Raw genomic sequence first — 24,386 nt, 5'->3', positions numbered from 1 at the left:
AACGCACATTGAAAATTACTTCAGGTGAAACTTCAACCAATTAGGGACTCAGGTTTGGTAGTGACGTATAGATGGTGTCCCTTTTAAAGTGCCAACTGTTCGAAAATTGTTCATGATGGAGACATTGATAATTTCGCTTTTGTGCAATTCAATGACACCAAGTCTTTCATATATAGGAATGAACTTGTGAAAGAAAAAGCCTAGAACAAGACTCACAAGATTTGCACCTCTTTGACATTTCACACCAAACCTCTTCCAACTGTAGGTGGCAGACACGCGCTAGTATTCAGTTCCATTTCTATAAATTTGTCCATCAACTCTCAATATGGTCTGATTTATCTTCAAAGATGGACAGGAGTCCATTTGCCCTCAAAGTCCACTCATCAGAAGTGTAATTATTTCCAAAGTGTCCCTCTGGAGGATGCTATCAGCTGTATAGCCCAAAGGGAACAGAAAGGAATGAGATGACCATGTGTCAAGCTGCAGCCACACTGTGAATGTGATGGTCCTGTCAGTCTGAAGAGTTTCTTTCCTTTTAATGGCATGGAGCAACATCTATTTAGTCATGTGTTTAGAAACAAATGCTGCTTTTTACTTCAACTTGATCTTTAATCTATTGATGTGAACATAGACCATCACCCTTTTGGTGTTGGTTTATGATAAGAAATAAAAACCAAAGGTGATATTTCAGAGTTCTGGGGAACTTTATAGTTAAACTGGTGGTTTGAATATTGGAAGATTAAAAGGGTCAAGCATTAGAGAGCAGTGTAGGTTGATAGAAAAAGGAAATGATGAAGGGAGAAGAAAGGAAAACAATTGTTGGACGAAAGATATTAACACATATGGTTGGAATGAAACAAAGAACCAGAATACCACTGTAGAACCTTGTTTTTATTCTCTTTGACTTGAACATGATGAATTTTTAGAGTCATTTTACTTAACCCTTGTGCTATCCTATGGGGTCCAGATGACCCGATCCTTACATTGATGTGTTATCCCTACCGTGATAAAGATGGAGAGGATTTTATGTAATCCTAGGACACCAGTGAAGATCACACATCATTGAAGAAAAAAGGTTAAGCGCACTGTCTAGTGGGGTCTAGATGACCCAACTCCCAATGTTAAAATGCCTAGGATAGCACAAGGGTTAAAAGGGTGACATTTTAAAGGTGAAAGCAGAAATGGCACCAAATTTAAAAAACAAATGTAATTTTTAACACTTTTAGCAAAGTTTCACCACATCATGGTGGCACCACCTCCGTACTTCACAGCTGGGATGGTTTTTGAAGGCATATAAAATGTTCACATGACCTTAATGCTCTTGTCACCTGATCTGTTGTGTAGCCGCCCAAAAATAGAAAGTTCATTGATCAATCGGAATGTCTAATCTCCATCATGTCTGCATCTGATGTCTGTCATTCTGCAATGCAACACAAGCTTTACGCAGGAGTTGGACTCAGGCCACCACCTCAGACACCGCCGGCCTAAAAGGATCCACGCACACACACCAAATGCTTTTACAACCCTGTAATTCACCCTGACTTTACTGCTGCCAAAGAAAAGTTCCAATTATCTTGTTTTACATGTACAAATGACAATGAACTCTTATCTTATCCTGTCAAACAGTCAACATTTAACAATCACTGTGAAGCTCTTCGTGAAATTGTTTAAATTTCTTTGGTCTTTGTGTATTTCTGACTAACAGTTACATGAGTTTTAAACATAAAGATCAGCAGTTTATGGTTATGGCATTTACTTTTATAGCACTGTTCTACCTTCATTGAAGGCACAAAGTGCTGTTCAATCACAATTTCATTCACAAACACACACACACATACACACATTGGCTCGGCTGCCAAACACCAGCTCCAACCTGCAACCACCGTGAGGGATGTGGGGTTCCGTAGAGGTCCGCAGAGGTCGACCACTCTGCCTCTGCACCATAGCTGTCCCTTTGTTGTAACAACTGAATTGTAAAATTGTAATTTTTCAATGTCATAAAGTTTGAATCTGGGCCACAGAGGAATAATAATGTCAGGAAGTGACATTTTCGTGTGGAGGACACGAGCAGCGACGTCTGTTATTACCTTTTTTTCAGTTCATTTTCTTGAGATAACAACTTGTTATCACGAAGTAACTACAACTGTTTTTTTGAGATAACTGAATACAATCATAGCTCATTTCTCGAGAAAACGAGCAATTATGTCCTGACCTAAAAAAAAAAGATAAGGGAATTTTTTTTTAATTATTTGGAGATCAATAGCAAACCAGAACTGTTGGTCAGAGATGTGAGCCGAAATGGAAAACACAAGATCATCCCTAAGTGATCGACTTATCATTTGTTTACGATCTTGCTTCAATTTTTTGCTTTTACAAAAAATTAAGAAAAAGAAAGATTGGCCATATTTGACCCTATGGGTTCTCCAGGTTTTAAAATTAAAGGATTTACTTTTGTCATAGTGTAACTCACTTTATTGGTCAAAAACAAATTTTAAATTAGCAACATTCAGTGATCTCCAATCATTTTTATTTTCTGTTACCTGAGGATAACACATCAATAAACCGTGATCTTGAGAGATAGAACACTGTAATGTTTTTTAAATTTCCTTATATTGAGTCTCAAAAATGAGAAATAAAAAATAGTAGCCGGCATGGTTGCGGCCATTTGTAGCACTTCTGAATGTTCCAGTAAAAACTAGCTGAAAATGTGCTTTTTTGTTTAAAATTTGACAACTTCCTGTTCTGGTTTTCTTTCTTGAGGGTTTTCTCAGCTCTGCTCTGGTTCCTGTCCTCGCTGACCCTCTTTCTCTCTCATCTCTACAGGTTTCACTTACAGTTTCAAATTTTCTGACAGACTGAAAACATAGCTTTCTGCAAATAATAAAACATCTCTGCTAGGAGTGTGACCAAATGAGGGACTGTGGGAGTTTTGTGGTGCGTTTCCAGGTAAATATTAGGCAACTTGAGCTGAAACAGGAATTAAAAAAAGTAGGAAGAAGAAGGAAAGAAATCCTTTTCCCCTGAGATTTAAGAGGTCTGTGTGTGAGTCTATGGTCAACATTGGACTCCTGCAACCTCCAGCCACCTCCAGCCCTGCAGGCCTCTCAGAATAAATGGATTTTCTTTTTATTTATTTATTTCCTGCTGATTCTTTTCTCTCTTTCAATCTGTCTCCTTCCTTGTTCTCTCTGAAATGTAAGACCAGACGCAGAGATGAGACCATCTTCATTCCAAACTCCCGGTGACTCATAAAGAGTCAATAAAAGACGTATTTATTGAGGTCATAATATTTGATTTAAAATAGAAATACAAAGTTAATGAAAAAGGAAAAAAAAAACATTTCACTCCAGAAGTATGTGAAGGATGAAAGAAATTATTTTGTTGCTATGGTTACGCAAGCTGGATCTAACCTTGCCCCTATGTAGCATGTTTTAGCAATATGTTTTGTTTTATTAAGTGTTGGCTGCACGGTGGTGCAGTGGTTAGCACCGGTTCAAATCCCAGTCGGCCCCTTTCTGTGTGGAGTTAGCATGTTCTCCTCGTGCATGTGTGGGTTTTCTCCCGCATGGGTTTGGCTTCACTGATGACTTGGTGACCTGTTCAGGGTGTACTCCACCTTTACCCGACAGTCGCTGTGTTGGCTCCAGCAACCATTCACCCCCCCCAAATAGGATCAGCAGGCTCTGCATCCAAATTTAAGAACATACAAAGGTTTGATGTAAAAAGTACAATTAATTATTTTTGTTGTCTTTATGAATTAGTAACCATTGGTTGAATGTTGGACTGTAACAATGCTAAAAAGGTCCTTTTTGACCAAAATCACAGAGGAACTTTTGACTCTTCTGTCATGTCACTTGAGTCTGTTTAAAAACTATTTTTGCTTTCTAATTTTTCATTTTACATTCTAGCTGTACTTGAAAACAAAGACTGATTTTTTTCGTCTTCATAGCTGGAAATAAATTCAGGCTTCAAGGAGAAAAGCAACAAAGGAGGAACATAAATTTGTGTTTGACATTCTATTTTCTATAAACACATGGAGGCTCTTGATAAGTTTATATAACTGGCTTCAGTAATAGGTGAACAGCAAATTTTGTTGTTGCTAGGGGTTACAAAATATTTTTAGACCTCTATCTCTTGTTACAGTATAACCAGTTCTTATTTAATCGTTGTAATGTATTCAAACATTGATTTTCTTACATAAAGGTCTTACATTTTATTAATAATCTCACATGTTATGTATAAACTTTTAAAGATCCACTCTAACTAAAAAGAGTTTTTAACATGTTCCTGTGGCATGTTCCTCACAATGGAGGACATATATAAAGAAATTAAGGTAGAAACTGTGTTTTAGAGTATTTTTTAATTCAAATTGTTGTGAAACAGAAGCAGATTTTAAAAAATGCGGTTTTGAAAACGTGTAGACTACTAGATCCATGCACGTCGTCAATTTCTTCGTCTGAAAACCCTGTACGGCTGGATGGCTCCAATATTGCTCGCCATTTTTGTTGCACCATAAGGTTAGCTTAGTGGTGAGGGGCTGTAAGCTATCTGTAAACAGATGGGTGTCTGGAAGTCCCGCCCACAACTCAGAGGCAAATTTCTAATGAACTACTGCCAATCTGCAGAAACTATGTCCCAACGGTATAATCGTACTTAAAAAACCACTGTGACCTGTCAAAAGATGATCGGAGTGTTACTTTAAGAAATAAGGGATATATTGTTTTATTTATTTTTAATAGTTGTAAAGCTTTTTGCCTATTTTGAGTTATTATGCCAACAAACCAGAAAACTTTAAAGCAGGTGTGCATGTCCCTCTCCATCTGCTTTGGCTCTCAGCAGCTCTCCAGCCCTGAATCAAATCTAACAGAGAGCTGCAGACTCTTGACGCTGTCCAGAGAAGGCCCGTCTCCAAGCACTCTCCATGGTGATAACTGCATTATGTTGAATTTGACTGCAGTAAATGGAGGAGGCAGGGAGACAGAACCAGAGATTGAGTTTCATCGCAATGTGCACATTGGGATCTGATTGAATTCTTCCATTAGGCAAAAGTCATTCTTAATGTCGTCAGTGGAAACGACGCAGATTATCTTTTAAAGCTGCAGATAGGTGGATCTTATAGAAACGGATACATCATGAAAGGTTTGACATTTGAAAACAGTGCTGCTGAGTTTTAGAAGTCTTTGAGTTTGGAAACATTTCAGAATGAATCTGCTTTTCTCCGTTATTTTCTTCACTTTTGGCTCAATTTCTGTGTCAGTTTACGGGACTTTTGATCCTCTTGGCATAACGTCCACACCACTTGTGTTTCTTGGTGGAACCTGAGGTCTACAGACATGTGGAGAAGCAGTGGTGGGGCTTAGGGGTTCGATTCAGCTATAGGTGCTTCGCCACCTTTGGGAAAAGAAGCTTGGAGCTCTGGTTTAATGTGAAAAAGTCAAATCGAAAGAAAAGGAGGTGATTTCAGTTCAACAGACTTAGTTAAATATTAAAACGCTTTGAATTCCGCTCAAGGTGAAAAAAACGATTAATTCTGCCCTCTGCTCGATGCTCTGCAGTTATGTGGCCCATTGTGGCACATGGTTCACAGGTTTCAAAATTAGCTTGATTACTTGCTGTAAACCTGCCATAAAGCAGCAGATGGACGGGGATAATTAACTTCAGGCCAGAGAGCTTGAACTTTTCGTGTAGCCTTGAAAAAAACCTGACAGAAAATACAAGAAAATGAGCAACTGAGGGACAGCGTAATCATTTAAATTAGATTAACCGGTTTGTGTAACAGACGTGGTTGTATAGGTAATATTTTGTAAAAATGAAAATCCAATCAGTAATACAAACCGATTTAAATTGCTCAAACTGTTTTATCCACATTTCCATAATTGAAGATGTAGAGCACAGAAATATATAAGTCGAGCGTTTAGGCTACCGAACAGTATTGATAAAAGAACCAAGTGATTTACATGGTGAGTGGTTTGTCAAAAACCATCGTCCTCCATAGGCCACAACAGGCTTTCTGGGGTTCAGTGTCGGTAAAGCGGAGTTTCATACGTAAAATAAGGAGCTCAGAGACACGTTTGGGTGTAGAGGACTGCTGCAGCCTTTATTTTCCTTTTCATTCACATAACCTGAAGTTCATTTGTCTCATTACGTCATGAACCTGTCATCTGAACACCAATGCGGAAGTAAACAGTGTTACATACGCCCCCTCCTGCAGATGAAGCGTCCCGTTTCAGCATAAAACAATAAAGAATGAATATAAATATGCCAATATAAAATAGTCTTTTATATTAGCATTGTAACGTTAAAAACGCCAAAAAAGGGATCCGCCTTTTGTGTGACGGAAGCGTCACACAAACGTATAGATCTGGTCTTTGGTGGAGGAAGAAAGGATTCAAGCAAACAGCTGCAGGGAGACCGACGATGGCTTCATCGGGCTGCAGAGATCCTGCAAACCAACCATCAATAAATAAAACTTTAATGAATCGTAAATCAAACAAATGAGCTTCCAGACATTTGGAACATTATCAATAAACATTCAGCTCACCTGTTCAACAAAGTTTAGTCGGTCTATCTCCTAAATAAATGAGATAAAATCACGTAATTTTACTTTTTTCTTTTTTTTTTGGTGGCCCTAAAACTCCATCGTATTTACAGAAGTAAAGGACGACAAAAAAATAGAAGGAAAGGAAGAAATAATCATTGATTCGAGGCAGCAGTGGATGCAGTTTATGTAAAAAAGCCGCAGAGATGATCCATGACATTTATAAGCTAAAAAGCTGACGGGTCCATGTGTTTCAATTATTATAGCTCTATGTTTAATGTGCTGTGCGAAATACGTGTTAATCATTTTAACCCCAGAGCAACAGGGTTTTTTCAAAAGGAAATTTTACAGTTTCCTTCAAGGAGGCCAGGGTGCTTTTCACCTTGACCTGTTGGTGGTTCTCCTTGACTTTGGTAACACTTCTCTGCTTGTAAAGAGGTTTTACAGCATGTGTTGCCTCTCCCTTCTTGTTAGCATTGAAAAGAAATGGTTTTTTTTAAACCCTTTTTATTCCTAAAAGTCCACCGGTTGGTCAATTCCGTTTTTTTCAAAGACCCATTCATGAAAATAGTATTTTTGGCGTTTTCAACATAATCTTTTGGTATGTTTCTGATGATGGAAGACATAAAGAAAAGAAAAATGTATCTTGAAATTACATTTCTGAGCAGTTCTTTGTTCAAATTGATGTGAATCAGGAGCAGACAAAAAAAAAAAAATTTGAAAAAGAGCATATTTGTGACAGAAAATACGCTGGGCAGACCATAAGCTCCCCGCTCTGGAATGGGGAGGGAAAGGGGGGCGGGGTTGCCCTGTGCTATTGGTTCTGCTCAAAACTCAGAGGCAAATTTCTGATGAACTATTGCTGTCCTAGAAAACACAGTTTTTTTGTTTGTTTGTTTTTGGTTAAAAACGGCATAACCATACTTAAAGAAACACTTTTAAAATAGATCAAAAGATGATCCGAGGGGCTTTTTAAAGCTGAAAATATCTTGCAAACACAAAACAGAAGGGGGAAATGTCATTTTGAGCAAAATATACACAATAAGCTATGGTTTAAAGAAAAAAATAGTTTTTACAAGTTAGTTTCTTACATAAAACCTGTGTCCCCTCCTGATTAAGGTGATTGATCTGATTAATTCAGTCTAGATTAAATACATGTGAGCCTTAACTGTCTTTGTGTTTTCAGTCTTTGAGCTCTAATTGAATAAAACCTTCTTGTGCTCTAAATGTAGAGCTTGAACTTGCAGATGTGTGATCATTAGGTGAGTGCTCAAATCTTCCTGTTTGCTCACTTGAACATCCATTTGCATCAGACAATGCGATGAAGTGCATCGGCGTGAAGAAGGAGCTCAGCCGTGAGATTTCTAATTACACATTTCACGCACACACACATGAACAAACACTATGACGTGCAGCAAATTCAGACTGAAGGGTCAGCTGTAATTATTGTCACCTTTGCCGCACCTCGCGTGTGTCCATTCCAGTTGTTGGGGTGTGTGTGTGTTTGGTGGAACCTGCTGACACCTCATTACAGGACACAACTAGTCACATCTCACAGTCTGACGTCCATATTATCTGAGGATTTGACTCAACCAGAATTTCTTGGTAGATTGTTTTACCGCCTATGAGCCACTCTGAAAGGAGGAGCCATTCAGAAATGGAGGAAAAAGAAACTCAACATCTGTGATCCCACATTTTAGTTGTTGTTTCATTTCGATGACAGACAGCTGTTGAACAGGTTTTGACTTTTTTGTTTTCTACTAAGTATCAATATCTAAGAGAATATTGTTTTTATAACATGTCTTTACATCTATAGTTTAAAAAAAAAAAGTGTTTTCATGAGTACAGATCCTATCAATTCTCCAAAGAGAGATATTATAAAATAATACAAAATGAACATAAACAATTATTTTAAAGATTATTTTTTCGCTGCTTCTAACATGCATTTGTGGCATTTTTATGATTATGAAAAACATAAATTCTAAAAATTGCATTTCTGAGAATTTCTTTATTCAAAAGTTGTGAATTAGGAGCCAATGAAAAAACGCTTCTAGGGGCTCCAGTAAACCGGCCACCAGCGCTCTGCTCCGCTCCATTCGATGCATCAACTTGCAGACAAATAGATCCACGTATGTCGTTGTTTTCCTCGTCTTAAGCTGAAATCTGGCTCCAAAATGAATGGCTGGATTGCTCCGATTTTGCCGGTCATGTTTGTTGCACTGCTAAGGTTAAGTTGGAATTGTGAGGGAAAAGATTGTAAACAAAGGGATGATGGGAAATGAGAGAAGGTTAACTCCGTGCCAACAGTCCCCCTCACAACTGGGATGCAAATTTCTAATGAACAACTGCCGCTCTTTGTCTTAGAAAAAATATGTTTTTTTAGGCTAAAAATCTCATAATAATACTGAAAACCACGGGGAACAATTTAAAAATAGATCAACAGAAGAACGGAGTGGGACCTTAACTCTTTAACTCAGGAGTTGTTGCTGGCAACACCTAAATGAGACGCTCTTTTTGACATAAACGTGGTCAAAGTTTGACCTGGCCGGCATTGCTACGTGAGCTCAATGGCCACACAATTCTTACGCAGAGCCCGAAATTGGTTGTAAAAACTCGCTTAGCTATGCATGAACGCAAGTTTTGAGCGTTGAGGCTCGAAACGCGTGTTTTCTTTGGAAGTGGCTGCTTGAAGGAGCGGTGTGAATGTACCTTTTGCGTATAACAGCTGTATTTATTTGTCATTTACCTTGAAAAAAAAATTGACCTTTGTTTTTTAATTTAAGTAGACGCTAAATTGAGGTCATTTTTTGCAAACTTGCATCAATAGGCATTAAGGGGGTTAAGGAGAAAGTCACGGATGAACATGCAGAAAAACATAATTCTAAAGCAAAGGTGTACAGAAATGATTTGCTGATTTTTTTAAGACACATTTATTTGCCAAGACTTCCTCTTCTGTTTTTCTTTAGCAGTTTTAGTTTCATTTGTTGCTGTTTTTCTTTGCACAGGAGTTAGTCTGCGGTCTCATTCCTCGTAAACTCTCCTATGCTGTTCTCTAAGGCACTTTTACTGTTTTTGTATGTTTTGCATTGATGCCTTTTGGCCCAGGTCTTCCTTGAAAAAGAGATGCAGTCTCAATGGAATTTCCTGGTAAAATAAAATAAAATAAAAAATAAAATAAAATACTGTTTTAACCCTCGTGTAACTTTCACTATAGAGTTGTTGGCGGCGACACCTAAATAACGCACGCTTTTTGTCAAAGACAAAAAATCTTAACCCATTTACATGATTACAGTAAATCAGCTGATGTTGGCCTGGAGAAAAGCAACTTTTCATATAAGCTTTGCACAGACATGCAACACCTCACAAACGTCAAATGTACAGAGTTGCATATACTAAAAAAAGAAATATAGTAATTATAGTCCCATAAGTTTCAGATAATTTGACCCATTCCATGGGGGAGTGGAAAGCTGCGCTCGGGAACCATTTGGTGGTTTAACCCTCCAATCAACCCCTTAATGCTGAGGATCAAGCAGGGAGGCACTGGGTCCCATTTTTATAGTCTTTGGTATGACTCAGCCTGGATTTGAACTCACACCCTTCCACTCACAGGGTGGACACTCTACCACAAGGCCACTGATATGGTTCAGCACAAAGCCGCTGTTCTGCGCTTTAGAATCTGCTGGAATGCGTCAACAGTTGAAGAGTTACAGTAGTCGAAAGAATAAATGGTTAATGCGTATAGATATCCCTATATTGTAAAAAAACCATTAAAAAATCCACAGTTTGACTCAGCATGAGTGAAACAGGAGCGCCCATCCCTCCTGTTTTACAAACTGTGCGGTACAGCAGCCGTCTGCTAACTGGTTCGGCTTTATTTCCAGCCTTGACAGTCATCGTGTTCTTGGAAAAGGCACCTGTGTTGCCCCAGGTGCGCCTGTGAGTATAAAGTCACTTTGGATAAAAGCGTCCGCTAAACATAATTTAGGGTTTGTTTTGAAATGGGAGACACACAACCTTGTTGGGCAGCTTTATTTCAGGTTTCTGCTCCTCTTACCTTGACCTTCCTCTCTGCTCTTGAGCATGTAACTGTCACAGTGAGTAAGTTACACTGACAAGGTAATGACATCCCTCCAAACAGAGGACACCGCCATGCAGCTGCAGAGCTGTGCAGCAAACACACATTCTCCCACTTATTGTGTCGACTGTCCAAAAAAAAAAGTGATTTTTGCCCAAAGTTTTGCTTTAACTGAACTATAAGCGAAATTGACGATGGAAAACAAAAGGCACATGTGATGATTTTGTTTGGTTTCATCGCCAAACGTCTCACATTACTTTTGTCATGCCTCCAATATTATGAAATGCCCCCCCCCCCCCCCCCCCCAACCCCACGGGGATGGTTGCAGCTCATTGATAACATCCTCCGCAGCAGGACATCTGCTTTCCAGTGCTCTCCGCACAAGTCTCAACCTGTTTGTGTTGCTAGGCAGGATACTCTGTAATTTCATCATCGCTGATTAAGTGGCAGCGTGCGTCTGCCAAGCCGTGCAGGTCTGACGAGGGAAAGTATAGAAATATGATTACAGAGAGGTGGGTTTTTGTGTGCTAGCATCACTCAGTCTGCTGCTGGCGCTAGACGGCGCTCATTATGGAGGTCAAAAGAACAATCAGTGTTTGTTTGGTGGAGGTGTCACAACAGAACGCTGTCGCTCTTGTTCAAGCAGCAAGAAACAGGTTTATTTACGGCTGAATTTATCCTCAGATGATAAGCCTGCAGTCTGAGAGTATTTTACCAACTCCTATGCTACAGTCACACCAGGCATGTTATTGACTGCATGTTTAGCCCTTGTGCTATCTTGTGGGGTCCAGATGACCCTACCCTTACATTGACATGTTATCCCTACCATGACAAAGGTGGAGATGATTTCATGTAATCCATGGACACCAGTGAGGTTCACAACTCATTGAAGAAAAAAGGTTCAGAGCACTGTCTAGTGGGTCCAGATGACTCAACTCCCAATGGTAAAGTGCCTAGGATAGCACAAGGATTACATGTATTTTTTTAATAAATCATCAATGTTTTTGTCTTCTAAAGACAGTGGATTCATAAATAATTGTCGCAAAACGCTCATATTAATTAGATTTTAACTTTGTGGAATCGATGACGTCATATCCGCTGTTTAAAAAGTAGTGACTATGGTGTCCGAAATGCTTTTGAAATGCAAAGGAACTACGGAGTGCCGCACTATATAGTTTAATAGTAGTTAGGGGTTAGGGCGGGAATTCGGACCCAGCCCAGGCTTTTTCTTTCACAGCTCTATTCTGATATATGAAAGACTTGATGTCACAGGGGTGGGATTATATAAGTTCACTTCCTTCCAAGCAATATTTAATTTTAGGTCTAATTATCCTAAGTTAGATACGTCATTGTATGACTGTATAATTGATTATTGTAATGTTTTTTGTCTATTATTCTTATTTGATTGCTTGAAATAAACCATTTCAAATGAAACCAAAATCAAATGTCATATTTTTCTGGCCAGGCACACACCAAAATTATTCATTTTTCCTCCATGATCAATTTTCAAACAGTTGGCACTTTAGTGAAATAATGGGGACGCCATCCAGACGTCGCTACCAAATCCAAGTCTCTGATTGGTCAAAGTTTGACCTTGCAGAGTGCTCAATGGCCGAGTGTAGAGCCTGAAAACAGTTGTAAAAATCTGCATGGCTACGCAAGAGTTTTGAATGCGAAGCCCAAAACGTGCATTTATATAGACTTTTCACTGGAAATGGTCACCAGTGTGAACCACGCTTTACATCTTACAGCTTCAGTTGATGTCTTTTACCCCTTTGACATCTACGTTTATTTCAAGCTATGACAAAAAAAAGATCTATGTTTTTGCTTTCACACGCTAAATTGTTTGATGCATTTTTTGCATAAATGGGTATCAAGGGGTTAAGAGGAAAGATGGAAGTGTACATGCACAAAAACACGTTTAAATAGAAAGGGTATTCAGAAACGATTTGCTACTTTTATTAAGACACATTTACTTGCCAAGACTTCCTCTTCTCTTATTCGTTAGCAGTTGTTTCAGTTGTTGCTGTTTTTCTTTGCACAGGAGTTAGTTTGCTGTCTCATTCCTTGTAAACTCCATTATGTTGTACTCTAAGGCACTTTTACTTTATTAAACCGCATAACACTTTTGAAAAAATGCCTAAATGTGCTCACTCTTTTCATGTGCAAAGTCTTTCAGAGCATGGCTAATTGATGATTAAATGGGATGGGATTTTTCCCTGGATTACTATTGACATGTTTCTTCAAGAGCTTTGCCATTTTTCATTAAAACCCCTATTTGTATGTGTATTTGTGTGTAATATTTACACACAAATAAACATTGCAGACAATCCAAAAGCTGGCTTTTGATGCTTTTAACCATCTCAAAGTGGAAGACTCACTACAGATGTCTTGGGCTAACGACTCAAGCTTTCAAATCATTCTAATGGCTCTGATGGTTATTTAAGGAAGAATCGGAGCTTCCACTGATATTAAGGTTTTATCTTGAGGCTTTCGCTTGTAAGATGAAATGAAAAGAAAAATCCCACAGACACTCACACATCACTTTGCAGTGATATTTACAGCTCATGAGCTCTGCAGTGGTCTGCTCAGCACCAAGCCACTAACCAGCCACCCCATGTTGCGAGTGTTCACTCACACTAGTGGAGACGGACACTGCAGAGCTTGGCCTTCAGCTGGGGTCACATTGCCCCCTGCTGGTTGGGACTGGAACTTCTACTTTTTGCATTCATATCTTCTTCAACTGAAGATTTAAAAAACACACACACACACATTTACATAGTTTGCGTGTGTGACACACAATTTCTAAGGATTCCCTTAAATTATCTGAATTCCTTCTAAATATTGGAACTCTGATCTCATTCATTAACATCACTCAAAGCATCCTTTTATTTCCCATTTTATTACTGAATACAGAGCTTCTTTTTTGGACTGCTTGGCTCACAGTCTCAGACTAATAAAAAAGGTTATCATCCTGAGAGTGGCTGTTGGCAGAGTTTCAGCAGCAGAATCCAGAAGATTGACCAGTTAACTGGGCTGACCTCCAATTCTGTGTTGTTGCAGTGATCACTGCTGCATACAAACCGTTCTCCCGGATAGTAAGCAGAGAGTGCAGAAGAAAACACAGAACATGTGTGGCTCATTGTCAGTTTTGTCGGTTCCTACTACACACTGAGAAAAAAATTTAAAACTGTGATTTTTTATTTCATCTTGCGTAATCCAATGTTGTTGCGTTTCAATCCCACCAACATGAAGTTTCCAGCCAAGTCTGGAGCCTGTTTGCATCATTATGAATGTGTTTGTTTGTTTGTTTTTAAAGACTCCACACATTTCCAGCTCAAATTAAAGAAGTTTGGTTGTTGGATGGAAAACCTGCAAATAGAAATGCCCCCAAGCACAATGTACTGCAGATGGGCTAAAGGGGTGTAGATGAGTGCAGTAGAGGAAAACAGACAGGAAATGGCTGCATCCAGTAGGGCCAGCTGAGTCACTCTGGCTCCACAGGCTCCAGCTCGACTGGTATTGATTATTCATTTCTTTCTCTTAGACTGTTCACATGTGGGAGAGTCCAAGTATAAAGGGAGGGGGAGGGTTGAGGTCAAATAACCACTCAGAGGAGTTCATTGGAGCTTTATCAGATAACTTTTTGTCAGGTAATTTGGTCAAATTTATTTGTCGTCGTCCCCCCCCCCCCAAAAAAAAATAAAATAACGGAAAGAATGATTCCATCTGAATCAGATCTCCCTTTGAAATGATAGAAACAGATCCAGATCAGCAACCAGTTGTAATAGAATCCCCAGAAATCCCAGAGACCCTCTTTCTCATGACGTAAAGATCACAAGAAGCGGATATGGTGCAAAGAGTCGGTTTTTCAGGGAAGCTCATGCACTTGTGGGTTGTGGGAGGAAGCTGGAGGGTTCAGAGAAAACCCTGACATGCATGAGGAGAACATGCGACCCTCCATGGGATTTGAAGCAGGGCCTTCTCACTGTGAGTCGAAAGCGCTAACTGCAATGCCACCGTGCAGCGTCCTTTTTGAAACCAGTGTTTTCAACAAAAAAACAATGTTTGAGGGAATTTTTGGTTGTAAACACCAAAGAAAACCTAATGTGATAAGACAAAAAGTCTTTTAGTTCCAAACCAAGATCTTCAAACAATGATGCAGCGTCTGTCTCCACCGCCTCCAACCTCACTGAATTATCTCTGTGGAATTGTTTCCTCATTGTTTCTCATGAGAAAACAATCTCTGTCAACAAAATAAATGTGGAAAAACTGTAATTATTATTTGTTTTATCTCAGGAATATTCATTTACACTGTAGGATTGTCATTACCTAACTTTTTGTATATTTATAAAAATATACAGCAGGAAGTGTTGTTGGCAGACAATCGTGGTGGATGATGTGTGTGTGTGTGTGGGGGGGGGGGGGGGGGGTCGATCTGCAGTGGCAGCTCATCCAAAGCCTCCGCCCTTTGCAAGTTCCAGGTAAGACGAGCTGGATGGACGGACAGATTTATGGATGGATGGACAGTTGGATGGATAAATGGATGTATGGCTGGATGGATCGATAGATGGACGGATGAATGAATGGATGGATGGACAGCTGGATGGACAGAGGGACAGATAGATGGATGGATGGGTGGACGGCTGGATGGATGGATGGATGGACGGACGGACGGATGGATGGATATATGGACGGATGAATGAATGGAAAGATGGATGGATGAATGAATGGATGGATAGATGGACAGATGAATGAATGGACAGATGGATGGATGGATGAATGGATGGATGGAAAGCTGGATGGACAGAGGGACAGATAGATGGATGGATGGGTGGACGGCTGGATGGATGGATGGACAGATGGATGGATGGACGGACGGACGGATGGATGGATGGATGGATGGACGGCTGGATGGATGGATATATGGACGGATGAATGAATGGAAAGATGGATGGATGAATGAATGGATGGATAGATGGACGGATGAATGAATGGACAGATGGATGGATGGATGAATGGATGGATGGAAAGCTGGATGGACAGACAGACAGATGGATAGATGGATGGAGGGATGGATGGATGAATGGATGGATGAATGAATGGATGCATGGATGGACAGATGGAAATAAATAAATTAAAAAACAAAAAAGAAGCCAATATGGTGATGCCAAAGCCAGAAGGATTTCCTTTGCTTTAAAGTCAAGCTGAATGAAGATTAAAACCATTCATTTTGGGCCAGACACTGAGAAACCATTGGGGTTGCCTCACTAAAGTCTCTGTCTGACTTTCATGACAGTCTATGATGGCACTAAATAAAAACACTTCACCGTCCTCACAGCTGTTATTGGTTTGCTGGGCTTCAATGTGGGATTCATTAAAGCAAAGCAAATGAAAGGTAAATGAGCTCAGTGCCTCATCTGTCACTGAGTAAAGATTCATTTAGAGAAGGGCAGAAGCGGCGACGGTTCAGTTTTAGAGACAGGAACCAAAACGCTGTTGTGAGTTTGACTGTTGGAGATGAAGTGCGTACTGCTGGCCCCAGAGGGTGACACGGAAATGGCTTTGTCTTTGACGGAAAAGAGCTGTTGAAGCGCCTGAGGCTCCTTTCTTTTCCTGTCTCCCTCTGCTGCTTCCTTTCTCTCTCACTCCCATTTATCTTCTGTCTGTTCAGCGACGTTACACATCAGCACAGAACAAAGAAGCAACCCTAACGCCCACATGATGGAAAACAAAACATGTTCACAAATACTTATTTAACCCTTGTGCTATCCTATGACCCCACCCTTGCATTGACGTGTTCTCCCTACCATGACAAAGGTGGAAAGATTTCATGTAATCCATGGACACCAGTGAAGATCACAAATCATTGAAGAAAAAAGGTTCAGCGCACTGTCTAGTGGGTCTAGATGACCCAACTCCCAATGTTAAAGTGCCTAGGATAGCACAAGGGTTACAATCCCTCAATAAGAAAAAAAAAGCATTTTAAACAGAGTAAAACTTGGTAAGTGTGCTCATTTAATACAGTTTTATTTGTTTTTTTGTTTCCTTTTTTAGATCTTGCCCTTTCACCGGTGAGATCCAGGTTGTACTCCCAACTAGAGCAAACTTTGAGTATACTACAACTGTTAGCTCGATGTTCCAACATCTGCATGTAGCAACTGCTACTTAGACTAGAAATTGAATAAAGAGGAAGCTAGAAGACAAGGGTTAAAGAAAACATGTCATCATCCCGAAACCTATAGATTAGGTAGCAAGTTCAAGCAAACTCAACAAAAGAGTATGTGACCTCAGATTGAAAATCATGTCCACCATGCCCACTAGGGACTCCTGTAGCTGACTACCAAGATCAAAAGAAGTACCATCTGAGACAGGACACAGAAGTTACGCAGCTATCGGAACTGCTGAAAGACGTGATGAAGAAAGGGACATCTGACACACCTGAGGCACTGGAAACACCCAAGAAAAGACTCATCTTCGGACTATCTAAAAAAGCACCCAAAAGAGACTTCCTTGGGAACAAGATCCAGAAACCAGAGTAGCAAACGGCCAAGAAAGAGAGCCAGGTATAAAGAACTGAACGGCAGCAGGGCCTGAGATGATCTACAGCTACGAGATATGGGTGCTGACTGGACTGCAGTGCCTGACAGGGAAACTGAACCAGCTAGGATGGGATCCACCAATGGCTAAAGGAAGGACAAACAGTTTCCGCGGAAGGGAACAGTCCCATTGAACTACAAACTTATCACAACAGGATAAAGCAGTCACTCAAGTCACCAAGACCAGACAAACCAAGATGGAAAACACCTTCAAAGGTAATTGAGAACGACCACACATTTATTCAAAGATACAGAATAACTGGTTATGGCAAACAGAATGGACACAGTAGTGCTAGACAAGACGGAGACACGGGCCGTAGCGGTGGATGTACTTAGGATGGCAACATAAAGAAGAAGGAGCATGAGAAGATCAAGAAATAGGAGCATGACAGAGGATCTGTGACCCCCAAATTTATAGAAAGGCTCCAGCAGATTCCAGGGACAACATCTGAGACCTCAGTCTAAAAGAATGAAGTCCTAGGAACAGCTAAGGTACTACAAAGAACCCTCAAGTTTCCGGGCCTCTTGGTAGAAAACCTGAATTTGTAGGTAATCAACCCTTTCACTGGGAGAGTCGGGAATATATGTATTTTTTGGGTTCAAAATATCACATACTGATTTAAAAAACTGTATTTTCAGAAAAGAATTTGGATTCACATACATGTAATCCTTGTGCTATCCTAGGCACTTTAACATTGGGAGTGGGGTCATCTAGACCCACTAGACAGTGCACTGAACCTTTTTTCTTCAATGATTTGTGATCTTCACTGGTGTCCATGGATTACATGAAATTCTCTCCACCTTTATCCACCTTTGTCATGGTAGGGAGAACACGTCAATGTAAGGGTGGGGTCATAGAATAGCACAAGGGATATAAAATTGACATGACTCCCAAAAATGAACTTTATTTTGTTAATCTTTGATTTAAAGTTTCAGGAAGTGAAGTCCAAATTGATTTGTACTAACAGACAAAGCTTTGACTTTGTTTCCCATGAAACCATTCAGAAAATGTCAGGAGTATTCTGGATTCTGCTTGCCTTCTTTTCTCCAAACCCCAAACTTCCTGTGTCTCCCAGCGATTACCACAAACCTGTCAGCCTATCCTGGTTGCTGTGGCGACCAGCCTTCGTCATGGCAACCCCCCCCCCCCCCCCCCCCCCCCCCCCCAGCGGTTTGTCTTGCTGGTGGAGGGAGCGGGCGGGGGTGTTATCAGGCAGGAAGGTGAGATAAGGAAGTGGATTTTTCATTGAGTAGATAAAAGAGCTGCTGATACTGGTCAGTAAAACATTTAAACCACAAGAAGAGGCTGGAGATGCCTATAGATATATAAAAAAAAACACATAATTTAAAATGCTCCAGGAGAAAAGTTTTTTAAATCTTTAGAGACATATCTGCTGTCACCCAGAAAAAAGAAGCTATTCTTTTGTTTCCCGACTCGCAGCAGCGATAAAGCATCATTAAGCATTCAGCAGGAATGCAATAAGACATACAGTACGTTTCAGCCTCAGGCTGCAGCTAAATTCTGAAACCGTGATTTATAAGCTCTGATGGAAAGTCTCATCTGGAAGTCAAACATGTCTGCTTGCAAGAACTCCAGCTGTGCTCTGTTTCGCTCTTTTGTATTTGTATCTGCATGATCTCCAGGTCTTGGACACACAAAACCCATATTTGAAAAAAAAAGAAGTTTTTTTTAAAGCATTTTAAACTGAAAAGTCAACAGAATCTCATTAAAAGTATTACACTATTTGACTTATCCAGTTAGGGTAAAGCAAAAAAAGAGTCCAAGACGAATAGCAGTTAATGCAGTGACTACATATAAAAACATATTACATTTTAATTTTACACATTCTTTTGATATTGAATTTCATATCCCTTCTTTGCTTTGGTCTCTTAAGTTAAAGTCCCCGGCAGAATGTCCTGCTATGTATTTACGGTAAAAAAAATGAATGTCTGTTCATATTCATTCTGTTTCGCTTTGTCTAGTTTCTGCGTTGCAATTTCTCAACCAAAAGAAAGACTTAAGGACCCACTTTAGTGTTCTTGGGGCATTTTTTTCTAACATGCATTAGGAAAATTAAGCTCAACGTTTTCATTTCCGAGTATTTCTTTATTTAACTCTTTAGGAATCAGGAGCAGACGATAAACTGCGGTTTAAAACAGCTGGTAGTTGTGACGTAGAGACTTCAATGCAGATAAGATCCACGCATGTCTTTGTTTTTCTTGTCTGGCTCAAAAATGTACAGCTAAGTATGAAAACTGAGAACATTTTGTCGTCTCAGACGTACTCAATGCAGTTGTCAATAGGTGTTTTTTGTTTTGCAATTGCAACAAAATATCAGTTTATTATTAGCCACTAGAATAAAAATGTCTGCTTAAAAGTACCACCAATACAGTATAGCTTCCACCATATAATTAAAAAAAAAAGAATTTGTCTGGGTTCTTCATCTTAGCCGTCTCATTCAGCTCACCGTCTCTTCCTTCACTGAACTTCAGTTGTCTGCAGAATCAGTAAGCAGCACCTTAAGAAGTATTTTCTTCCGACTTCTCATCCCCACACAGCACCAGGCTGTCCTTGAATTTCAAATGCAAAAAGAGGCATTTGTATGCATGCAAAGTTTAGCAGCCATTGATCTCCTCCAGCAGGATTATTCCCTTTTATTTTTTTACAAACATTTGCATACATTTTAGTCTGTAGTGAGCATTTACAAATACTAAATGGAAGCAACATTTAATGGAATTTTTCACTCGTTTGTTGGAACTACAGAGCAGTTCCTCAGTCGTCCACTAGATGGAGCGATATAGGCAAAAGTGAAAAAAATTTGTTTTAAACAAAAATAGAAAACAGACTCTAATCAACAGTTTGACATGCAATCAAGTCCAACTTTCACTCTACTTCCACCTTTGACCTAAATATAAATTTTGAGACAGATTAATTTCTTTTGCCGATTTATTAGAAAAGCTACAGCATAAAATTACACATTTCATCAAAAACAACATTGGAGAGCAAGTTCTCAATACAAAGAAATGAATGGGAGCGTCTCATCGACACCCACATTCGTCCACCACCATGTCCTGGTAGTGTCTCAGCACCACGTTGTCGTTGTTGTCATAGTACAGCATGGAGATCGGGGAGAGGCGGATGGGGACGCAGCCCGGCTGGGGCGTGCCCTGCGGGTCCAGAGAGTGGACCAGAGTCTGCAGGATGGCGTGGTTGGTGCCGTTCAGACTCTCGCTGAGCGGGAAGGGACACTCGCCGTGGCAGTAGTTGGCCATGTACCCCTGTGGAGCGATGATCCAGTCCTGCCAGCCCACGTCTTTAAAGTCGATGTAGAGGCGGCGAGCCTTGCACACGTTGCTGGGCGTCACGGGGAGGTGGACGGCGCTCCTCTTCTGTCTGGAGCGACACTGATGGGGGTTCAGAGACACGGCCACCAGAGAGGCCTGGATGAGCGGTAGAGTGGAGGTCGGCTCTAAGGGGAGGAAGTTGCCAGGGTAAAAAGGGGAAAACTCTCCCCCAGCCGCACTGAGAGGACGCAGTTCTAAAACCAAGCCGTAATTGCGTCCCGCTTGCCGCCATCTCTCTGCCAGGGAGGTGAGGTCCACAGTGATGGGAGAGGGTTGGGGCTGCAGCTGGACGGAGCGCGCCAGCAGGAGCTTGCGGTTGGCTCGAGGATCCGCTCCCCTCAGCGTGCTCCGGATCACTTCATGCAGCGACAAACTGACAGCCGGGGCCGCCTGCAGGAGCGCCGCGGCTCTAACGGGCTTCCAGTGCAAGCTGACTTCCAGCTGAGCCAGAGACAGCAGCTCCACGGGCTGCAGGACCGTCATGTTGAAGAAAACCTGCTTCTCCACACAATCCTGACAGCTGAGGCTCCATCCAGACAAGAGCCTGCCTGCAACACATCAGCAGGAGGAGAAACGCTTTCAGGGAACAGAACGGCAGAGGAATTCCCTCCAAACTCTGGAGACTTCCTGCTCTTCACATGGGCGGGGTTTGATTACAAAATCTGCTCACTTTAGTGTAAAAAAAACACAAACATGAATAAAACTTTACGATATGTTTGTTTTTTATTCTCAAAACTTTATTTTTTAACGTTCACGGTATTTGATCAGGCTTCAGTTGTTTTCTATTTGCTCTACATAAACTTTGCCAAACTTTTTTTTTTTCAAAATTAGCACAGGTCAAGAATTTCTTTAGTCTCATTTAGAACTTTATTTTAAATCTGAAATAAGAAAAATATTAATGAAATGAGTTAAAATCCTTTTGCTCCATCCTCTTGACTATAGAAAAACCGGATTTAAGACTAAAAAAATCCCTCAAATTGCTTGACTTAAGAAAACGTAGGTGTTTGTTTAAAGATCAATAAATGATGAAAAGTTAGACAGCCATTCAGTGTCGTTATTTTGGAAACATAAATGTAGATTTATGTCCTAAGAATAAGTGATAGTATTAGATAAAAAGATTTGATACACATTATGTTCAAATTTTACTGTAAAATGAGTCATTTTACACTTTTTTTAATAGTTTATTTCTATCTTTATGAATGTTTGTGTGGAACTATGTTTCTAGATTTTGATATTTCTCTTTAAGTAAAAATTACTTGCTGCATAAACAATTTCTTACTGCTTAGATTGAATTACTAGTGAAATTCTGTTTACGGTTAGTTTTTACTTTTTTCTCCTTTTTAAGGCTTGTTATTTTTGCAGTGCAAGATATTGTATTTGCTAAAATTGAATCTAAATTTTGAATTTTAATACAGCTTTCCTCAGTTTTACATGTCATTGCTCACTGAAAGGTTCTCCACCAGGTAGCGAGCATTAGAAACAATGTTGCGTTCAGGGACCGTATTTGCGTCTTATTTGCTAGCTTTTTGTAACAAATAACATTTCCAGGTCACAGAGTCCACCTACCCTGGTCTTGAACGTATCGAATGATGTTACCGCGGACTCCGTACTCGGACACCGTGCACGGGTCACCCTCCGGGTCCTGGGGGGTCTCTGACCTCCGGAACATCTTCCAGAAGGCGGGAGGAACTTGGTTCCGGAGCTGGTGCTTCCCTGCGGGCCGCGGCCTACCCGTGAGCCCCAGGGAGCTGAGGAAGAGTCGCTCTTGGGCCTTCAGCTCCTCTCGAGGTTGAAAGGCACCAGCAACGAGTAACCACGCTGCTAACCGGATCAGAGGCCCCATGGCGGCCTGTCTGCTCTGCTGGTCAACGAAATGCAGGGAACTTTCTGGAATTTAGCTAATTATGCAAATGTGAAGCTGTGAGATTAAGTAGGAAGGCTGATCGTTGGTCACTAGAGGTGCCCCGCTTCTTTATCTTATCTGGAATTTACATCCATGATAAGACTTCGTGTTTCACTAAACCAGCAGCAACAACAACAAAAAGAGCCATTCTTGGACCATTTTTCTTTTAAAAACATGTGTCCTTACTTCTAAGAATGAATTTCCATCGGTAATTCACATTTGAAAGTCTAGAAAAATGTTCCGCGCTGAATGATGGGTAATGTACTCGGTTTACGCGCCATTTATTTTAAAGCTTGCCGAAATCAACAACAGACTTTAAATCAACGTTTTCAAGCACAAACCTACACAATCTTTAAATTGCATGTCATTCCAATTGTGTTTGGTAACACAAAATCCCAAACGTGTGTCACTTCCTTAATTAAAGTAACGTTTTCTTCAGGTATCAATAAAATGGCAGATCTTTCTTATATCATTTTCAAATTATAGTTAGTTGAAAAGTGAGATTTTAGTTATTTCTTTAGTCTTGGCATTAAAATCCCTATTATACCTTTAAATCATTTTCAATCACTCCAATATTTTAGCTCTCTGGGAAAAAAAAGGATAGCCTACTTTAGGTAATTTTCTTGGACTCTAAATTAACACAATTCTATTTATTATTATTATTACTATTAAACATGGATGAGGAAAGTTCAAAGCCTTTTAAAACTTTAACTTTTGGATACATTTTTATTGTTCTGCGTCTTCAGGTTAAAAGATCATTTGAAATTTCTGCAGAGAGTTACACTTTAAGTTAGTTAATTTGGAATTCAATACTTATCTTTGTAACCTTTAGTTTACGTTTCTTTTAAACCACACTTGTGGTGTTTTTAGGCATGTCGTAAAACTAAACTTAATTTCCACTTAGCCATGTGGTTTCCAAAAAATAAAAAAGAGAAAGATGTAGGAATAAAAAAACCTAACAGTGAAGCACGGGGGTGGGAGGATTATGTCATTTTTGTGCTGCAGAAGAAATTAAAGTACTACAAAATCCGACTGAAGAAACATGTCCAAACAGCTTGTCTGGAAATAAATAGTTACTTCCTGCTTTGTTTTAGTCCATTTTAATGCATCACTTCATTAATTTTAGATGAATAAATCTGTCAGACCCCTATTCCATACTTGATTTTGGCAATATTTTCCAGACAGACAGCTTAAAATCCCTTGATTCTGTTATGAAAACTTTTAATTGTTTGTTGTTCTGTGATTAATAAACACATCAACATCTCACTATTTATTAAAATGTGGAGAAAATGAAAAAAAAAAAGTTGAATATTGAGATAGTGGGGGATAATCACATAAGCCCCCAACAGAGACTGAGAAAGAAATGTTTTTAAGCATTCATCTAAATAATCAACTGGCAGCACAAACACCCAGTCTAGTTATCTAAAATGCTTGATAATTACAGTTTTTTTTAAAATAAAAATGCATAAAACTAATTAGATTAAATGGGCTCAACAATAAACTATAAGCAGAAGATAGAACAGTATTTTTGGTAAAACCATCCATATCTATTTGTGTGTTAACTCCACCCTCTGGTGTCCACTTAGGGTATTTCTTTTTTTATTTAAAATGTATCTATAGATTCATATAAATATGTGTCCTAAAGTGCCTTTAGCAAACTATAAGCTCAAAGGAAGTATCCTAGTTACCAACTGTCGTAGCTTGAGTGTTTTTCTAACAATTTCGTCTAAACCTTTTAATAATTCTTGCAGATGTTTTTCATCATTTTTGCTCCTGACCCATTATTTTTTCCGATTATTTGCAAAAAATGGAGCTCTCTGATCCTTCACTTAGGACTTTACGTTGAATATATTTAACTTCTGAGTGTCATTGTTTGTTTCAAAACCACAAAAAGCTGCAGACTTTTAAACCTTTTCTGCTCAGTAA

The 24,386-nt window shown here is 39.8% G+C and overlaps 1 protein-coding gene across 1 annotated transcript; it reads right to left on the bottom strand.

The window, feature by feature from the left end:
• Positions 1-19,838: 19,838 nt before the first annotated feature.
• Positions 19,839-22,816, bottom strand: gdf3 (growth differentiation factor 3). Its single transcript, XM_004081435.4, has 2 exons — positions 22,124-22,816; positions 19,839-21,105 (listed from the first exon to the last, which is right to left on the bottom strand). Exons 1-2 carry the CDS (start codon positions 22,398-22,400, stop codon positions 20,252-20,254), a joined length of 1,131 nt encoding a protein of 376 aa, XP_004081483.1. The 5' UTR covers positions 22,401-22,816; the 3' UTR covers positions 19,839-20,251.
• Between the last annotated feature and the right edge of the window lie 1,570 nt (positions 22,817-24,386).

The sequence above is a fragment of the Oryzias latipes genome, chromosome 21 (assembly GCF_002234675.1).
Source record: "Oryzias latipes chromosome 21, ASM223467v1".
Taxonomy (NCBI): domain Eukaryota; kingdom Metazoa; phylum Chordata; class Actinopteri; order Beloniformes; family Adrianichthyidae; genus Oryzias; species Oryzias latipes.
Note: the sequence above shows the minus strand (reverse complement) of the source record. Positions and strands in the feature narration are given on the sequence as shown.